The following is a 21,426-nucleotide window of genomic DNA, read 5'->3' on the forward strand; positions in this document are numbered from 1 at the left end:
AATCCCCAAAATTCAGATCAACACCACAGAAACACTGACAGATCATTTAGTCGTCCCTAAACATGCCCGAAGTATTCTGAGGACCCGCCGGATGCTCTGCTATATTCTCTGCCACGTTTCACGCCCCCCCCCCTCTTTCTCTCTCTCACCTCTGCATCCAATTTTACTTCAACATCACTCTCACCTGACACGCACGCACACACACACACACACACACACACACACACACACACACACACACACACACACACACACACACACACAGTGGAGTTTTAATAAGATGTGCTAATGTACTTTCTTGCGGAGAAAAAAAAAAGAAAGATGGCCACCATCTTTTGTCTGTTAGGTGAATGTAAAAAGGAGTATCTAACAATAAGGAGATGAACAAATATATATATATATCGATATATATCAAAATTAAAGAGGTCTGGAGTATGAAGGTAGATGTGTGTCTTTATTTCAAAAACAAAAAAAGCTTTTCAGAGCAAATTTCTTAATTCTAAGTAAATTAATTGTTAATTTTGCTCCTGAAACTAGAATTTGTTGCTGCAAATAAAAATATTTTCTCTCAAATATAAAATATTTTCTCTCAAATTAAAAATATTTTCTCACAAATTAAAAATCTCGGCAAAAAACAACAACTTGCATTTAAAAAAAGAAAACCTGCGCCCTCGAAACACAAATCTACGAGTTGAGTTTGGACGTAGTGGGCGGGGCTAAGCTGCTGAAGGAGGAGTTTCTATTGGCGGGGTTGTCTTGCTCTCGGCTCGCTGCGGTGAGGAAGACGTGGAGATAAGTTAGCATCATGTTTTTATTTTGAGAGCAAGATTTTTAATTGCAGCAACACATTCTAGCTTCATGAGCAAAACTAACAATTAATTTACTTACAAACGAGAATTCTTTGTTTGCGTTTTAAAGACACAAATCTACCTTCATACTGGTGTTCATTTGTTAAGTGGGTCAAATGGTCAAAGGGGTCACCGTGTGGTGATAAGTTCTCTTCTACTTTATTCTAAGTGTGAGATTTGCACTTTCCAGCCAAGTCAAAAACTCTGCAGCTCTGAAAATGGATGATGAAACAACCATCTAGAGGCACGTGCTGCGCAGGAGGTACAGGCGTACCGGCCGAGAAACTAGGTTTATGTTTCGTCTGCAGTTTAGCTGTTAATTAATTTCGACGAGTTATTCTGGCTTGGCGAGAAAGCAGCAACACACGCGGTGAGGGGCGGAGTCTCACCGACAGTGAGGGGTCGTGGGAGGTGTAGCTGGCCCAACGTTCATTCTCCAGCTCCTCCATCACCTACAGCATGCACAGAGAGAGCGGTGGTTTTATACACATACTGCCCCCCCCCCCACACACACACACACTCTCTGAGCGCACACACACACACACACACACACTGCACTACATAAATTAGAATGAATGTGTGAAGGGATTTAAATAAACAAACAGTCCAACAGTCGTACGTATGAACTCACAAACATCTACCACACACAGCGTCAGGCAAAGAGAGGCCATCTCTCACACACACACACACACACACACACAATACCTGGTTCATGGCGCTCTTCAGCCAGGTGTCCACGGCGACGCCCACTTGACGCAGAAGATCCAGCCGAGCCTCAGCTTTTAACTTTATCGTCTTTGAGGAGAGAAAGTGTGAATATGTTAAGAACATTCAAAGTTTTGAAATCAATCAAAAATATATATTCATTATATATATAATTTAAAATGTTTATAATATATATATATATATAAATGTTATAATTTTTGTATATATATTTTAAAAATGTATATATATATCAGGCATGAAAACGGGTCAGGGGTGAAAAAGGTGAGGATAGGCGCGCGGGGGGGGGGCGGGGGGACTTCCACGAACATCGATGTTGGCCATTGTATGATAATCTGTAGGTCCTCCATTCTGACTCCATTACTATTACTATAATAATAGTAATATTGTGTATAATATGGTCATTCATGAACCAACTTCCTTTTTTTGTTTTTGGCATGAACAAGTCTTCAAGTCTTGAGCTCTGCTGAGCCACGAGTCGGTTCCTCGAGTCGGTTCCTCGAGTCTGTCCCTCGAGTCGGTTCCTCGAGTCTGTCCCTCGAGTCGGTTCCTCGAGTCTGTTCCTCGAGTCTGTTCTGCCTCTACCTGGTTGTCACGATCTTCTATACCATACCTGCCATAAATATCATGATACTGATACAATACCATAAAAACAGTATACCATAAATACGATACTGGTATATTTATCTATAATAGTAATAAATAAAATATCTGTATGGTTCACTTTTTACCAACTTTTTCAACACTTAACAAATGGCAGTAATATTAGTATTAATACAGCAAGATATGAATGAAACTACATGGTTCCATCATAGCATTGATTATCCACTATGAGGCCGTTAGTCTGTATCTGACCAGATGATACAGAGTTCATCAGGAAGAGCAGCTGTAGAGTTACACAACTTTACAGACTGAACTTAAACATTTCACTTCTGGCATCTTTTTTTATTTTTAAAGCCGAAAATTCCGCCACTTAAGGCCACTCGCTGTGAGCGCTGCGCTGCGCGTGCAAACAGCTTGACACGGAGCAGCGTGCGCTCTGATCGCTCTTTTAATGAAGTATCGATACTAAAAATATGCTAAATCACATCGCTCTTAACGTACGGGTACTTTGTTAGCATCGCTCCACCGTGCAGCGTGACAGCAGCAGAAGTAGCGGCTAACATTCAAGCTAACCTAAACCACCAAACGCTGAAGACATCTTGACGCTGATTGGCCGAGACGCGACACGTCCCATCAAAGATGTTTTATTGCGAAGAGCACCACTCCACATTTTCTCCGTGTCCCACTCAAATCTCATAAACGCCAGCCGGCCAATTGACCCCCCCCCCCTACCCCAAAACAAAAACTCTTCGGATCTACACGATTCACGTAAGTCACCTATTTTGGTTTCAAAACGGCGAATTTCGCCGAAAGGTGAGGGATTCTCATGCCTGATATATGTTTGAGATAAATACCTTTTCACATTTAATTTAAAGATGATTTATAACCTGTGAGATCTGATGCTATTTTATTATTATTTTCTATTTATTTATATATTTAAAAAATTGTTTTTAAAATATGCATATATATGCTTTTTTTATATATCGCCTCAACTCTCTTTCATCTCTGATCCTTTCGCCTTTTTTTCTCCTGCCGTCATTACGCTGGTCTTTCCTTTAAATATATATATATATATACTTATTTATATATATAAATATATATATATATATATATTTGTTTTTTAAATATATATATATATTTATATACATACATTTATATATATATATATATATATATTAACTCTTTCATCTCTGATCTTTTCTCCTTTTTCCCTGCTGTCATCACGCTGGTCTTTCCTTTAAATATATATATAAATATTTATATATACATATATTAGTTTTTAAAATACATGTAGAAATATATATGTATATAATTTTTTTTACATATATAACAGTTTTTATATATAGATATATATATGTTTTTTTAATATATATCTATATATATTTATATACATATGTTTTTTATAGATATATTAACTCTTTCATCTCTGATCTTTTCTCCTTTTCCCCCCTGCCGTGCACTCAGACAGGAACGCGGCGTCCAGACAGACTTCCCTGCTTTGATCAATACCGACGCGACTCCCTTAAGTGCCTCTCTTTCTTCATTCTATTAGCAGAGCCCCACTAAACATAAACACAGCGGGCTAGAGGAGAGAAGATGAAACAATGGCCGATGCATGTTCGGCCATATATGTGCAGCAAGAGCGGCCAATGAGTGCAGAGACTTTACAACCTGAAGACCAATCAATCATCAGAAAGGTAGACAGACACAGAGAGAGGCGGGAGGATCAGAGGACTCATAATTACTCATCTTTAACTACACTAAATAATGTTTTTATTATTCAAATGGGCGTATGCCAATTTATATTTTGAGCGGCATTCTTTCAAAAGCATATTAATTATTTAAAACTCAGCGTAAATGCACATATGAATATAAAAAATGTCCATGACTTTTCCAAAACTTTTGGATTTTTTTTTTCATGGACTTTTCCAGGCCTGGAAATAACCATTAAAACATTTCCATGACTTTTCCAGGTTTACCATGACCGTACGAACCCTGGTATACGCAGATTAAATTCTGCTTAGATAAACGAGTAGATAGCTCCAATTAAGTTTCCGATCCCTCGTTAGTCTTCCGTCTGAAGTGTTTTGACGCCGCGTGTTAATGAGCCGCGTCGTCTCAGCCCTCAACAGCTCGTTAGGGTGGAGACGTTCCACTGAGCTCAGGCTCTCGTCCTCTAAGAACGACACGGAAAGAGTAAAACAGCCGAGAAGAAGCCGACAATCAGCTTCTGTTTGGTTTGAAAGTCACTGCAGTCGAGGAGAAACAAACATGTAAGATCTGTTGCCACTGAATACAGTAAACACTGAGATGGGAGACGTTTATCATCATTAATTGTTGATTTATGATCTCTAGTCTCTAGTTATGATTCACCTTGATGCACATAGTATTATTTTTAACCCCAGAGTTATCTTTAAATCAAATGTTCATTGAAAAAATGTTTAGTAACCGAGTTAGGATTTGTGAACTGTATTTATCTCAATATATATATTTAAAAAATAATATATATATATATTTGATATGTATATATATTTTTAAAAATTATATATAAATATATATATTTTGTTATATATAAATATATATATTTATACATATATATATATTTTATATAGATAAATAATTATATATATATATATTATAAATATATATAAATACATATATATCTATATACATACATATGTATTTTCTAACATTTCTGGTATTTTTAAAAAGTATTTTCTTTCAACATATTTTCAATACGAGCATGTTTCCTGCATCGTATTTTTTCCTAAAAAATTATAAATGAAAAAGTTATTGTGGGACAAGAAAAATAAGACGGTGAGAAACGAGAAGAAGAGAGAGAAGATGTGGTCGGAAAAGAAAGATGCCTGTTCTTTATGATACTAAAACTCACGAGATCAAATACTCGTGTAGTGTGAGGTTGAATGAAATAACGTCCAACAGCTTGTGTATCTCTCAATCAGAGTGGTAAACGATAAACTAAATTAATAATGACAATTAATACAAAAAACGATATAATGATGACCCTGAAAAACCCGCCAGCAGAGGGTGCCAGATATGTGAAAACCTGAAACATGGAGGCAAAGCGCAGCCAACAAATATAGAGGGACTTTGGAATGAACAGAGACAGAAGAGAGTTGATGGGGATGACAGAGGATGCAGAGATCTCACTGTGACAGGTTGAATGTGTGAGAATCGATTCATAAATGATAAATGTCTCTAGAAAAAGCTGAGAGGTGTGCAAGCCAAAGAGAGAGAGAGTGAACACAAGATGAGGCGAGGGGAAAAAGAGAGGGGCTTAAGAAATATAGGAGAAGGACATCATCGCGTCAGACCCCGCAGGTCATAAATCATATATAGATTCATTTAAACATATTTTGTCGGTCAGACTTTGATGTCAGATCTGTGAACCGTTGATCTGAGTTACAAATACAAGTAAAGAACTGTGTTTTAACCAGAAAAGACCGATAAATAAATAAATGACAGACCCTTTAAAAAACTAGGGAAGAGACCGTCGTTATTATTGAAATAAATAAGATATAAATCTGTGTACCACAGGAACCGTGGTTAGCAGGTCCGTCATACAACCATATATATATATATATCTAAATAATTTTAAAGAAAACATATCCATAAAAAAATTATATATATATATATACATTTTTCTATATAAATAAAAAAATATGTGTATAATATATATATATAAAAAAAGAAAGTATGTATAAAAAGATTTTTTTGAATAAATATATAAAAAACTCTATATATATATATTTATACATATAAAAAGAAAATGTGTATTCATAAAAAAATATATATTTTTAGATATATTTATATAAAGAAATATATATGACATCAGCTAAATTAAATGTAATGCAAAAAAAGAAACGTTTTTTCCCCCCCTTTAAGCTCAGCGGAGGAAACATCGATCCATCAGCACTCCGTGGAGAACCCGGAGAACCCAAAAGAACACAGAGAGAACGTATACACTTTAAATGCAGCCACGTAGGCTCCTTTTCCAGAAGGGAACACAGTGTTATGTGTTCTCTGCGTTGACGATGTGAGTCACTCACCTCGGCTTTGCGGATGTTTTCTTTGGTGTCTTCGATCTTCATCTCCAGATCTAGTCGGCCCTGCTCCGAGGGGGGCAAGCCGTGACCCTCACACTCCTCCAGACACTGTAAACAACACACACACACATACAGAAGTCTTATTTCGGCACATGTGACGTGTGTGTGTGTGTGTGTCTTACTCTCTTGTAGTGGATGATGTTCTTGTGTTCTCGGGCCACCCTCGTGGCCCATTTCCTGGCCTCCTTGTTCAGACTGTGCTCCTCCGTCGTCCCCGACTCCGACTCCAGCTGACGGCTCTAAGACAGACACACACACACACACAAGTACACTGTCAGCGACACAGCGACACAAAGGTGTGATGTGCAGGAGCTGTTAATTCAGCTCAGGAACGTGTGAGAGAACGATTGTTTCCTTCTCACATTATTAATACGGCATGTGTTGCAGAGCTCGATTGGATAAAAATATCTTCTATTAAAATCACACGTGAAAGAGTGTGTAAGTGTGTGTGACTGTGTGTGAGTGTGTGTGTGCTTGTGTTTGTGTGCACATCCTCCCTTGCATATCTTTGACAGTGTCACCTGGTGGTGGATTGTTTTTTGGCAAAATTTAAGCTTATTAAATTTGAGAAATATTTATACTTGAGTTCATATTTTGGTTCCCAGGATACCCTTAAAAAAAAGTATGTGATTAAAAGTTATTCAATTTTGAAAATGGAGTCCCCAAACGACACCTCCTAGTCAAGTCCCCACGGGTCTACGAGTTCAAGTCTGTGTGTGCGTATGTGTGTGTGTGTGTGTGTGTGTGCGTATGTGTGTGTGTGTGCTACAAAGTGAGAGACCAGGAGGGCAACAGGCCTTTAAAAAAAAAAAATTTTATTTAGTTTGACATGCATACTTTTAACATAAATTATAACCATGTGGTTATGGTTATTTGTCTTCGGAGACTAAAGTATAAAATATGTCTAAATTATTTATTTATATAATAATTTAGCCTTTAACTCAAAATACTGATAAGTTAGCTAAGATTCTTAATAACTACATTTCAATAAGTTTCTGTACTCCTGAAGACGTGACGCCATTTGACATTTTCAGGGATTTAAGAAAAGGAACAAGAGATAAAACGTCATCGTCTAATAAAAAAGTCGCAATTCGGAATATGAAAACCCCCAAAAAGCTGTTTTCCATGCCACTAATCAAAAAGTTATGCCTAGCTGTCTGAGGTGTTCTGAAAGTACTGCTCAAATAAAGAGGAAAGATATCCTTTACATCGCATATATCATCCATCTATAAACTTTATTCTGAACATTTGCTTTTGTTTCTTTATTCAAATCTATTCCTCAAGTTTAATGTATTAGTTCATTTTCTTCATTGTGGCTTCTCCCATAAATATGGCTCATACAGGGCTCTGGCCCGAGTGATTTAGTGAGTTTTTTTCAAAGCCCATTTATTTTGTCACTCCTTAAAGAGGATCTGAATTCAATAAAGTGGGCTTATACGTTCTATTTCTATAATAGAATGTATACGCCCACAAACATCCACAATCTGATGCATGAGACTAAATTAAAGCTTACCTTCCATCTCTGTTTTGTGGACATAAGTGTAAACATGTGTTGGGTAAATTATGTGACGAATTTATCAGGAGACATTAATGTTTAAAGAAATGAGCAATTCAAACACAAACTAAGCCTCAGGATTTACAGTTCATACATTCAGTATCACAGACCTGAGAGGCTGCAGTTTCCATAATCCGATAATAAAAGGGTGGCGACGGGATATTTTAATTGCGAGTTTCCATGCACATCATATCTATTAACTATGTGCCGCGTCAGGAACCAGAGCGTAAAGTATAGGTGTGAAACTAAAGAGTGACGCGGGGGATTTACAGCTTCATTACATCAAGGCAGGAGGGGGAGTTAAAGAGTTAAAGCAGGAGGGGAACGGTGGCTCCTAAGGGACATGTTGTGGATGAAGCCCTGATAGTTATGCATTACGCAATACACCCCAAAAACAAACAGGTCAATAAGTCTTGTTGTTGTTTTGCAGTTTGTTGTATAAAATGTGAACACAGAGCAATTTGAATCTCTTTGCATGATGTGACCTTTAAGGACTGAATGTGACCTTTAAGGACTTGATGTGACCTTTAAGGACTTGATGTGACCTTTAAGGACTTAATGTGACCTTTAAGGACTGAATGTGACCTTTAAGGACTTGATGTGACCTTTAAGGACTGAATGTGACCTTTAAGGACTTGATGTGACCTTTAAGGACTTGATGTGACCTTTAAGGACTGAATGTGACCTTTAAGGACTTGATGTGACCTTTAAGGACTTGATGTGACCTTTAAAGACTTGATGTGACCTTTAAGGACTGAATGTGACATTTAAGGACTTGATGTGACATGTAAAGACTTGACTAGTTTAAGACTCGTTAGTTTAAGACTCGTTAGTTTAAGACTCGTTAGTTTAAGACCAGTTAGTTTAAGACCAGTTAGTTTAAGACCCGTTAGTTTAAGACCAGTTAGTTTAAGACTCATTAGTTTAAGACTCGTTAGTTTAAGACTCGTTAGTTTAAGACCAGTTAGTTTAAGACCAGTTAGTTTAAGACCAGTTAGTTTAAGACCAGTTAGTTTAAGACCAGTTAGTTTAAGACCAGTTAGTTTAAGACTCGTTAGTTTAAGACTCGTTAGTTTAAGACCAGTTAGTTTAAGACCAGTTAGTTTAAGACTCATTAGTTTAAGACTCGTTAGTTTAAGACTCGTTAGTTTAAGACTCGTTAGTTTAAGACCAGTTAGTTTAAGACTCGTTAGTTTAAGACCTGTTAGTTTAAGACTCGTTAGTTTAAGACGCGTTAGTTTAAGACCAGTTAGATTAAGACCCGTTAGTTTAAGACTCGTTAGTTTAAGACCAGTTAGTTTAAGACTCGTTAGTTTAAGACCCGTTAGTTTAAGACCCGTTAGTTTAAGACTCGTTAGTTTAAGACTCGTTAGTTTAAGACCAGTTAGTTTAAGACCAGTTAGTTTAAGACTCGTTAGTTTAAGACCAGTTAGTTTAAGACCAGTTAGTTTAAGACTCGTTAGTTTAAGACCAGTTAGTTTAAGACCAGTTAGTTTAAGACTCGTTAGTTTAAGACCAGTTAGTTTAAGACTCGTTAGTTTAAGACCAGTTAGTTTAAGACTCGTTAGTTTAAGACTCGTTAGTTTAAGACTCGTTAGTTTAAGACTCGTTAGTTTAAGACCAGTTAGTTTAAGACTCGTTAGTTTAAGACTCGTTAGTTTAAGACTCGTTAGTTTAAGACTCGTTAGTTTAAGACCAGTTAGTTTAAGACCCGTTAGTTTAAGACTCGTTAGTTTAAGACTCGTTAGTTTAAGACCAGTTAGTTTAAGACCAGTTAGTTTAAGACTCGTTAGTTTAAGACCAGTTAGTTTAAGACCAGTTAGTTTAAGACTCGTTAGTTTAAGACCAGTTAGTTTAAGACTCGTTAGTTTAAGACCAGTTAGTTTAAGACCAGTTAGTTTAAGACTCGTTAGTTTAAGACCAGTTAGTTTAAGACTCGTTAGTTTAAGACCAGTTAGTTTAAGACTCGTTAGTTTTGCTAGCTCGTAGCTAGCGCTAGCTTCCAGCTAACTTAAACATGGTTATAATGGGTAATTTATAATTTGTTGGCCTACTTTTAGGAATGCAAGACTTGCGATCAACGTCACGGTACTAATCTGAGTTCAGGCCGCTCGTCATCACCGGTCTTCTCGTTCTCAGGGGGACCGGTGACCGTCTCCCCATCGCGCCCAGTTGGCATCGGCACCGGTTTTCGGTACCCGACCCTAGTTGTCGGCAGTCTTGCCCGGGTAACCCTCGGAAAATAGATTTTTAATATTCACCCGGTTAAATAAAGGTTTAATAATAATACAAAATAGATGCGAGTGGAGTAGAGGATCCACGGTGTGTGTCGGGAATGAAGATGAAGAACGCCAACAGCAGTTCAGACTACCTGTGCCAGGGTCATTCTCATGGCACTGACGGGCGACGGCTCAATGTCCACCAACCGCTGCACCGAGCTCAGAGTCTGGCACACACACACACACACAGGCAAGCGTCCACACACACACACACACACACACACACACACACACACACACACACACACAAGAGCAGCAGTGCAAACACACAAGACACACAAATTACAGGGTTAATGGAAAAAAAAGAAGGTTAGGGTAAAAGTGTTAGCGGAGGTTGAACAGGAAGAACCAGGGTGGGAACAGCACTTTGTTGTCAAGAGAAATGTTGTTAACAGTTTATGAAAGAAAAGGAACAGATCAGAGAGGGAAAGAGGCAGAAGAGAGCACAACATGACTCAGACACAAGAAGGAGGATTTAGGACCGATTCCCACTGGGAGACGACTCTTGATTTTCACCGCTGCGTATTTTAAGTCACACAGATTTGAAGTTGATTTAACAAAGATTTATTTTAGCGCACGGCAACCAAAATAGGATTTGGAAAGTGCGCCTCCTAGTGGACACGAACCATCAAACGCTAAAAACGATTCATATTAGAACTCGGCAGATTGGCGCTTCAGTCGTGCCGTCGCCAAACATCCGTGTTTATGACCTGAGGCTCCTCACCATGTCGCAGTCGCTGGGCTGGAACTGGAAGTCGTGAGCTTTGTGGAACACCGGGTTCTCCTGCATGAACAGCTGCTGGTTGTACTCTTGTATTATCTGAGTTTAAAAGACAAGAAGGAGAGAAGTTAACACGCTGGATTTACATGCGAGTTTCTGGCGGGTGAAAAGTCGATTTTTCGGAATCTCAGCGAGTCCCTAAAACCTGTCAAGTGGGTGAGTATTTTGTATTCATATCATAGATTTGGTCTTTTATATTGTGCACTGTCACTTTAAATGGCATCCATGCCATGAATTGCTTGTATATATAAATATACACATCATTCTACCATTGCAGGGTTCATACACATTTCGAGCGATGACTTTTCCCGGACTTAAAACCAAATTTCCACGACCAAATATTTTTTTATATCTCGGTGTAAACATGAAAAAGTGAGAACTTTTCGTATTTAAACTAACAATGAGAATTCCAAAGCATTCAGTCCATAACCTTAAATGACTCAAATGAATGAGACAATAAAAGAAGACACATTTATGTATTTTCAGTTAAGGTGCGTTCACTTGCAGCGGGAAAAATGTTGGCTTATATTTTGAGCGTCATTCTTTTAAAAACATTAGTTATTGAAAACTCTGAATGCACAGACTGAATTTAACGAATTTACATGACTTTTCTAAAACTTTTGTGTTTCAGACTTTTCCAGGCCTGGAAATAACCATTAAGAAAATTCCATGACTTTTCCAGGTTTTATTTGAACTCTGAACATACACATCTTTCTACCATCCTGTTAGCATCACTCAGTTTCTTTTAAAATGATGAATGTGAACAATGCTTCCAATATATATATATAATTATATATATATAATATATGTATAATTATATATATATATAGAATATAATGTATATATATATATAATACAAGAAAAACAGTGTCTCATAATAACAAAATCAACTTAAAATGTCAAGATGTCCCGTTCCTTTCACCGAAAGAAATGCACAGTTTTAACACATTTTTTGAAGATAGACGGATATTTTCAGGATATATCATAATACCAAGAAATGCTGTATTTCTACAAACACTAAACTTAAAAATGAGCACAGAAGGCCCCGCGTCATGCGACTCACCCTGGTGGATTTGTCCAATAAGAACTGGAAGGTGTTGTGTGTGGCGGTGGAGGCCTCCAGCTCCGTGCGACTCAGCTCCACCAGGTAGTCCTTCACGTGCTCGTAGATCCTGCCATCCAGGGTCTAGAGGACAGAAAGAGGTCACGGTGAAGAATGGATCAACCCAGTGTAATTACATAATCCTTCATACAATAGACAATACAAGAGAATTAGAAGGCGACACCTAGACGGGGAATAGAGGGAGTAGAACAAAGCCCGTGACCACAAAAGCTTCAGCAATATATGTGTTGTTGTTGTGCCTCGTGTGTCATCGGCAAACTTCCGGCAATCATTTAACCACAACTATGTCATAACTGGGAGCCTGGCGGTAATAATGTTGGTTTCTTCTTGTGTCTTGTTGTTGAGGCTGGAGGAGCCTTTACCTGTAAGGTACGAGTACGCTGCTCAGTGTGTTTGCGAGGCTGCTTTGTTGCAGGTTGTGAACATAAGAGAAGGAGATGGAGTCATAGTTTCACGAGGTGAGTGAATCCTTTACTCAAGTGCATGTTAATATCGTCATACGTATCTTTAAGGAAGAGACACAACGGACTCAGAGACCCACCATGTACACAATCTAAGCAATCGCACACGCACACACCACTTCCAGTCCGACATGCTGTCGGGTCACAGTATCATGAACATGTAATTGAAGAGCCAGTCACACAGGTGTTTCCACTTGTGTTGCCTAATTAGAGGCTTCGAGGAGGCTGTGACACCACCCAGCTTCCACCTGAGAGGGGGCTAATCAGCCAGGGTGATTGGAAACACCTGTGTGTGTTTACATGAACACACGTTTCAGGTAATAGAAGTTCACTCTTGGTTTGTTGCTCACACTGGCCTGGTATCGCCCACCTTTCAACACATAATCTAGAATAACTGATATGTTATCAGGGTTCATACACATGTTGATCAGTGGATTTCCATAACATTTATATGACTTTTCCAGGTCTTTAAACCAAATGTCCATGAACATTTTGTGAAATCTCGATGTAAACATGAAAAAGTGAGAAAATGTCGTATTTAACCCTCCTGTTACCTTAGGGTCAATTTGACCCCAGGCTGTTTTTCACTGTGTCAAACATATAAGAAATATCAACTTTTTTATATATTTAAAGGGCTATTTAGGTATTCAACAAACAAACATAAAGTACCTCACACTTAAACTTGGAAAACAATATTAATTCTAATCATTTTCTGGAGCTTTTAATTGCTGGGGTCAAATTGACCCCAAGTGTAAAATATGTCAGTAAATATAAAGGTAACAGGAGGGTTAAACTAACAAAGAGAATTCCAAAGCATACAGTAAATAATCTTAAATGACACAAATGAGTGAGGGACAATAGTTTAGATGAAAAGAATAAACATCAAGGTGCGTTCACTTGCAGCGCGAAAATGTGGGAATACGAAAGAGTGTGCCGGTTTATATTTTTAGCGTTATTTTTTTAAAGCGCATAAATTATTTAAAACTCAGCGTGAATGAACATATGAATATAACACATTTCCACGACTTTTCCTTTTTTTGGGGATTTTTTAAAGGACTTTTCCAGGTCTGGAAATTAACATACAAAAAATTCCAGGACTTTTCCATGACTGTAGGATCCCTGACTTGTACAACCATTTCCTACAGTTTTGACTAGAAAGTCCACGCGTATCTTTGATTGAAAGAATAAACATGTCTTTTCAGTTAAGGTGCGTTCACTTGCAGCGCGGAAAAAAGAGCGTATGCCGGCTTATATTTTGAGCGTCATTCTATTAAAAGCATATTAATTATTTAAAACTCGGCGTAAATGAACACGTTAATACAACACATTTCCAGGACTTTTCCAAAACTATTTTTTTTTCCCCAGGACTTTTGCCTGGAAATAAATATTTTAAAACCCCAGCTTTCCCATGACCGTACGAACCCTGTTACGTCGTCGATTTTTTTTTCGAGTTACAAAAAGTGGAACCAGCAATGAGGGACAAGATCAAAGTGGAAAAGAAGGACAGAAGCGGAGCACATGTTTTCATTCGGCAGTTCTTCCCCAGGAGAGGATTGTGATATGAAGACATTTTAATGCAGTCCAAATGAACAGCGTTTCAAAGGGGAGCTGGGAGGCGGAGCCTGCCAAGCTGTCGGCCATGTTGCCAAACAGACAGGATCACACAGAGGAACGAGAGAGCGGATGGAAGAGGGGAAGAGCGAGAGACAGAACCTGTGTGTGTGTGTGTGTGTGCGCTGTTATTTAATTTTGAAAGTGGTGTCCCCACGCCACACCTCCTAGTCAAGGTCCTCACGGGTCCGCAATTTCAAGTGTGTGTGTGTGTGTGTGTGTAAAGTGTTCTTTGGACAGCGTTCTCGCAGCTGCAGTGGGAGGTGAAGGAGTTCAGACACACACACACACACACACACATTCTCACAAATTCTCAGCCACTCATACTCTCTTCAAAGCAATGAACTTAAAAAAAAAAAGGTCAGACACCAGATACAGTTACCATCCAAAGACATGTTTTTTTTATATACACATAGCGTCAACAAAAGCAACATTTGCACACACACACGCACACACACACACACACAATGGGAAATTGACAAGGACATTATGTCATTACGGGTGGGCTTTTGGCTGACTTCTCAATAAATGTTCCCTCGTTTCCTCCTCCCCTTTTTTTCTCTTCCTCCCCTCCTCATTCTTTCATCCATTTAAGGTAGTGTTGAGTCAGCTTCCACAAAAAGCCCCGTCCTCATATCACGGTCGATGTGTGTGTGTGTGGGTGTTATTGGGTTGAATGACTGGAACAGCCTGGAACAACAAGTACAGTCCACAGTGGAACCAAACAAGACCAGCGAAAAGGGTGCAAGTGTGTGTGTAGTACCGACTGCCACCAGCAGGGGGCGACGTGGAGCACGATCCGTTTCACTGCAACTGTCGCATTGAAAGGGACAGTCGTAGCGCTCAGTGTAACACACACGTTATATCAGTGTTTATGAAATAAAGTCCAGAACTAAACAAGCCATTCAATTACAATAAAACCACTATTATCTATTTATTATCTAAAGCCAGAAATGTATTGAACTAGTGAGAGCCGACACACGTTCACTGCCATAAAGTTGGGAATCTGTAACATATCATTATTATTACACAATGCCCTCACATGGCTGTATCCAATGAACAATGTTCACGACAATCCGATATATTAAAAGCACAAAGCTTTTTATAGGTTGTATATTAGTGATTTTGACCCAAAAAAGACGCAAAAAACATAAATCAGTGGTTTAACCTCCAATTACTATGTTTTAACTAATTAATTACTAATGTCTTCTGGGTTGTATTGAGCTGTTTTCTTTATGCATATATATCGTAGAGCTGCTATTTATTATTTCTGCCATCAATGCTGCTTTCTTGGCTGCGTTTCTCAAATTTCTAGGAGCGAAAAACAGTGAAAACAAAGTTGTGATGCAATGTTCCGTCCCCCCGTTAGAAGAGTTGTGTGACTTTCAAGTGAAAACCTGTAAACACCACAATAAAAAAAAAGGAGGGGGGGGGGGGTGGAGCAGATTGCTTCCCTCCAGCGATGTCCCTCATTGTGTGTTTGTGGAACGTCGTGTGTATTTCCCCCGCTGGCCCGTCCGTCTGTCGCGAGGAGCGAAGAATCTATTATTCGGAACGACGCTCGTACGCGCCGAAAGAGCGAGGGAGGAGGAGGAAAAGGGGAGGAGCCTCTAAAGTTTGAAAATACACTAAATGGAGAGAAAAAAGCAAGGAAAGAGAAAAAAAACTAAAGACGTCAACGGCCTTCCCTTTGATTTTAAATGAGTATCATATTCATTCTAAACAAATATATAATGCTAATGTTGCATAAACTTAGACAGATTTAGACAGACAGGAAACTGACTAAATAAATAAACATGACAGGTGCAGTCACCTGTGTGTGTGAGACGAATGACTTTCAAGAAGCCTGTGTGTGTACATGTGTGTTCATATGTGTGTGTCATCCTCACATGTACATATTTACAAAATGATGACATCACCGTCACTCAAGCTATTTACCACAAGGTAGCGGAGGTGTGCGTGTCAGAGCAGACTGATATTTGTGTGTGTGTGTGTGTGTTTCTGCACGTCATTAAGAACCAGGATTTCTCGTCATGTGACCACAGCGGCATGCGGATGTTTGTTTTTCGATTCAGTTTCATAAAGGTCGCGACGCCACGCTTGAAAACCACCGATCGCGTTAATATGAGTGACGGCAAATTGGCTTCTTGGTCACGACGTAACGTGATGACGTAACACGAGAAACACGCGTCACGCAGCTGTATGTGTGATTATGAGGCCAAATGAAGATGAGGGTAGCAGAAAAAACACTCGCATTTATACGAGCTTTTTTAGAATCCTTCGACAAAGAAAGTACTTTAAAACTTTCTGCGGTAATGTCATGGCTACCGATCATTTGGGAGGCTCAAATCTATGAAATCATCACTTTCTCATATTTCATTTTTTCCCCCTATCAAACTACTCGGAGGGATTCTTTGTGCGCTGATAAGAGGAACACATTATATTCCATATTGAGCTTTTTTTGGAAGCAGATTTTATTTTTTACAGTTCTTGAAAAGATCCCTGTGGGAGTCATCAGCTGCTGAGCTTCTTCAATAGACACCAGGTTCAGACACATGTTGACCGAAGGATTTCCAGAACTTTTCCAGGTCTTTAAACCAAATTTCCATGACCTAACATTTTGTTAATTCTCAGTCTAAACATGAAAAAGTGAGAAAATGTCATATTTAAACTAACAATGAGAATTCCAAAGGATACAGTATATAACCTTACATGACTCAAATGAATGAGAGACAATAGTTTAGATTAAAAGAATAAACATGAAGGTGCGTTCACTTGCAGCGCGAAAAATGTTGGAATACGAAAGAGCGTATGCCGGCATATATTTTGAGTGTTATGTTTTCAAACTCAGCGTGAATGAACATATGAATATAACACATTTCCACGACTTTTCCTTTTTTTGGGTATTTTTTAAAGGACTTTTCCAGGCCTGGAAATGAACATACACAAAATTCCAGGACTTTTCCATGACTGTAGGATCCCTGACTTGTTCAACCATTTTCTACAGTTTTTACCAGAATGTCCACGTGTTTCTTCTGGCTCCCCCCCCCCCCCACACACACACCTGTATGCAGTGCAGCAGGTCGGTGTGGTAGTAGCGGTCGTGGTGAGCGTTGGCGGCGGCGAGTGTGAGCAGGTAGTCGTTCCTGGCGTGCGTCGCCTTGGAGTTGCAGTCACTTCTCCTCGCTTTCAACTGGAACCACAGAGACGGACGCGACTGACACACTGTCTGATGTTGACCAATGGATTCCCATGACTTTTTAATTGTGTGTGTGTGAGTGTGTGTGTGTGTGAGTGAGGGAGCTCTCTTACCTTAACACTTGCTTTCTGTAAACTAATTCTTGACTGAAACAGACCCAGTTTAGACCTGAAATAACAAAACAAAGAAAATAAATTAATCTTGGATCTAGGAAGGCATCTATGCACAAAATCATATATATATATATATAATTTATAAATATATATCTGATTATATATATATAACTTTATATATATAATTTATTAAATATATATATAATTATATATATATACTATATATATTATATATATATATATTTATTTACAAATCATATCTATGATTTATAAATATATATTTATATAATTATATATATATATATTTATAAATCATATATATTATATATGATTTATAAATATATAAATATATATATATGTATGTATATATATATATATATATATAATTTAACACAAAGTAAGGTAGAACAAATCAAAACATCCAGGCACTCCTCTATCCTCTGACACACACACACACAGACACACAGAGAGACACAGACACATACAGAGACACACACAGGTACCCAGACACACACACACGTTCAGACACAGTGACACAGACAGACAAAGAGAGACACACACACACACAGACAGACAGACAGACAGACAGACAGACACACACACTCACTTGGCCTCGATGTCGGCCTTCTCCCGCACCGCGTGGGCGACCTGCTCACAGTCGTAGTATTTCTTCTTGGCTTTGGCCAACTCCTTCACCGACTCCTGCAGCTCCGCCTGGATCCCACTCAGCTGGTCCATGATCTGTGGAGAGGAGGAGGAGGAGGAGGAGGGGAGAGGAGGAGGAACACCGGCAGGTAGTTAGCAGGAGTCAGTGGACGCTGCTCATGGAGGAGGAGGAGGAGGAGGAGGCGCTCCGACCTTCTTCAGCTGCTGCTCCTTGTAGAGCCGGAGCGTTTTGGCCGGCTCCGACACCTGGAGCCTGAAGCCGTCGCACACGGCGAGCCGCGCCTGGCTCACCTGCACCGTGCCCTCCAGGTAGGACCGCCACACCGCGTACACGTTCCTGAGGGGGGGGGAGAGAGAGAGCTCAGTGCTGGGTTCTCTGCGCCGGAGGAGATGTCCCTGAATGCAACGCGATGTGTGTGTAGAATGTTGCTCAAATTATCAAAATGTAAAACTAATATCCATCGTTCAGAACCATGTTGACCGATAGATTAACATGGTTTAAAACACACACAGATACACAGACACACACACACACACACACACACACACTCACACACACCTGTAGTCTGTCCTCTGGTCATCGGGGTTGATGGCGGGCCAGTCTCTCTTCAGGTACTGACTCGCCAACTTCTGCAGAGCCTGAAGCAAAAGAGAGAAAAAAACATCAGAAATATTAGTGAGAACATTATATATGATTATTATATATTATATTTAAACTAACAATAACAATTCCAAAGCATACAGTATATATTTACCGCGTGAATGAACGTATGAACGTAACACATTTTCAGGATTTTTCCAAAACATTTTCAGGATTTTTTTTTTTTCAAGTACTTTTCAGGCCTGAATTCCAGGACTTTGTCCAGGTTTCCATGACGACCGTCCGACCCTCGTCTCATGAGACCGACTGACTCAAGAACAACGAGATGATCGGCTCCAGAACCCCAGAGGGCTGAACGGGAAACCTTCATCTCCTGCACTGGGTCACTGTGTGAGCAGCGTGTGTGTGTGTGTGTGTGTGTGTGTGTGTGTGTATATGTGTGTGTGTGTATATGTGTATGTGTGTGTGTGTGAGGGAGAGCAAATCCTCATGAATAAAACAGTTGTTAACCCAAAGCGACTCACAGACCTGGGGGCTGTTCCTTCCTCTGAGGACCCTCCTCTTCCTCATCAATATGACTCTGGATGGAATCCAGATTTCTGTTTTCAACTCCTCCTCCTGATTCTCTCTGTTTACGTCTCTCTCTCCATCTCTAGTGTTACTATTCCATCCCTTCACCCCCCCCCCCCCAACAAAAAAATCTCTCCCTCTCTCTCCCTCTACCTCTTTCTCTCCCTCTCTCTATACCTCTACCTCTCTCCCTCTTTCTACCTCTTTCTCTCATTCTCTCTCTCTATACCTCTACCTCTCTCTCCCTCTATACCTCTACCTCTCTCTCTTTCTACCTCTTTCTCTCATTCTCTCTCTCTATACCTCTACCTCTCTCCCTCTATACCTCTACCTCTCTCTCCCTCTTTCTACCTCTCTTTCTCTCATTCTCTCTCTCTCTATACCTCTACCTCCCTCTCTCTTTCTACCTCTCTTTCTCTCATTCTCTCTCTCTATACCTCTACCTCTCTCTCTCTCTATACCTCTACCTCTCTCCCTCTTCCTACTTCTCTCTTTCTCTCTTTCTCTCATTCTCTCTCTCTCTACCTCTCCCTCTCTCTTTCTCTCATTCTCTCTCTCTATACCTCTACCTCTCTCTCCCTCTCTCTATACCTCTACCTCTCTCTCCCTCTTTCTACCTCTCTCTTTCTCTCATTCTCTCTCTCTCTACCTCTCCCTCTCTCTTTATATCTCTCTCTACTTCTCTCTCTCTCTCTCTACCTCTCTCAGATGGTGAATGGGGCAAAAACAATAATACTAGTTATTTATCTTGCTCTCTGGAGCAGGTGTGTGTGTGTGTGTGTGTGTGTGTGTGTGTGTGTGTGTGTGTGTGTGTGTGTGTGTGTGTGTGTGTGTGTCCTTGTGGTGAAAGTTGCCCGGTGACCCCGCGCAGCAGCCGCCATTTAAACCCTCGAGCAAAGAGTCGACTGAAGTGAACTACAGTCAGAGGCTTGAGTGGCAGAACAATAGCACATCAAGTACACACACACACACACACACACACACACTCTCTAGGGAAGGGTGGAGTGGGTGTGGATGTTTTTGATGAACGGCTGTGAAAAAAAGTGTGTGTATGTGTGTTGGGGGGGGGGGGGGGGGGGTATGTGAGGACCGTGACTGACAGCTAAGACAGCCACTGGCTGACATGACAGCTTGTGCACACACACACTAGCCCTAACTCGCGGCCCCCTTGTGGACACTGTGTGTTCTGCAACAGTTTACGGCCTCGTTCAATGAGCTGCTGAGTATAAGGAATAAAACATCACACACTCCTAGAGGAGAAACTATGCTCAGTGACCTTCATGAGGCCCAGTGACCTTCAAGAGGCTCAGTGACCTTCAAGAGGCCCAGTGACCTTCAAGAGGCTCAGTGACCTTCATGAGGCCCAGTGACCTTCATGAGGCTCAGTGACCTTCAAGAGGCTCAGTGACCTTCATGAGGCCCACTGACCTTCAAGAGGCTCAGTGACCTTCAAGAGGTCCAGTGACCTTCATGAGGCCCAGTGACCTTCAAGAGGCTCAGTGACCTTCAAGAGGTTCAGTGACCTTCATGAGGCCCAGTGACCTTCAAGAGGCTCAGTGACCTTCATGAGGCCCAGTGACCTTCAAGAGGCTCAGTGACCTTCATGAGGCCCAGTGACCTTCATGAGGCTCAGTGACCTTCAAGAGGCTCAGTGACCTTCAAGAGGTTCAGTGACCTTCAAGAGGCTCAGTGACCTTCATGAGGCTCAGTGACCTTCAAGAGGTCCAGTGACCTTCATGAGGCCCAGTGACCTTCAAGAGGCCCAGTGACCTTCATGAGGCCCAGTGACCTTCAAGAGGCTCAGTGACCTTCATGAGGCTCAGTGACCTTCATGAGGCTCAGTGACCTTCAAGAGGCTCAGTGACCTTCAAGAGGCTCAGTGACCTTCAAGAGGCTCAGTGACCTTCAAGAGGCTCAGTGACCTTCAAGAGGCTCAGTGACCTTCAAGAGGTTCAGTGACCTTCATGAGGCCCAGTGACCTTCAAGAGGCTCAGTGACCTTCAAGAGGCTCAGTGACCTTCATGAGGCCCAGTGACCTTCAAGAGGCTCAGTGACCTTCATGAGGCCCAGTGACCTTCAAGAGGCTCAGTGACCTTCAAGAGGCTCAGTGACCTTCATGAGGCTCAGTGACCTTCATGAGGCCCAGTGACCTTCAAGAGGCTCAGT

At 40.3% G+C, this 21,426-nt stretch overlaps 1 protein-coding gene across 6 annotated transcripts in view; it reads right to left on the reverse strand.

The window, feature by feature from the left end:
* LOC130210528 (F-BAR and double SH3 domains protein 2-like) overlaps positions 1–21,426 on the reverse strand; it is a 62,569-nt gene that overhangs the window by 15,614 nt on the left and 25,529 nt on the right. The window contains exons 4-15 of one of the 6 annotated variants that reach the window (XM_056440911.1): positions 18,643–18,728; positions 18,282–18,426; positions 18,031–18,164; positions 17,424–17,478; positions 17,176–17,304; positions 11,980–12,102; positions 10,860–10,955; positions 10,228–10,302; positions 6,424–6,540; positions 6,245–6,349; positions 1,554–1,643; positions 1,238–1,300 (exon numbers count right to left, since the gene is read on the reverse strand). In XM_056440911.1, coding sequence (XP_056296886.1) covers positions 1,238–1,300; positions 1,554–1,643; positions 6,245–6,349; positions 6,424–6,540; positions 10,228–10,302; positions 10,860–10,955; positions 11,980–12,102; positions 17,176–17,304; positions 17,424–17,478; positions 18,031–18,164; positions 18,282–18,426; positions 18,643–18,728 — 1,218 coding nt within the window. The remainder of the gene's footprint in view (positions 1–1,237; positions 1,301–1,553; positions 1,644–6,244; positions 6,350–6,423; positions 6,541–10,227; positions 10,303–10,859; positions 10,956–11,979; positions 12,103–17,175; positions 17,305–17,423; positions 17,479–18,030; positions 18,165–18,281; positions 18,427–18,642; positions 18,729–21,426) is intronic. The other 5 variants (XM_056440912.1, XM_056440913.1, XM_056440916.1 and 2 more) reach the window with 5 other exon arrangements.

Source organism: Pseudoliparis swirei, chromosome 20 (assembly GCF_029220125.1).
Source record: "Pseudoliparis swirei isolate HS2019 ecotype Mariana Trench chromosome 20, NWPU_hadal_v1, whole genome shotgun sequence".
Taxonomy (NCBI): domain Eukaryota; kingdom Metazoa; phylum Chordata; class Actinopteri; order Perciformes; family Liparidae; genus Pseudoliparis; species Pseudoliparis swirei.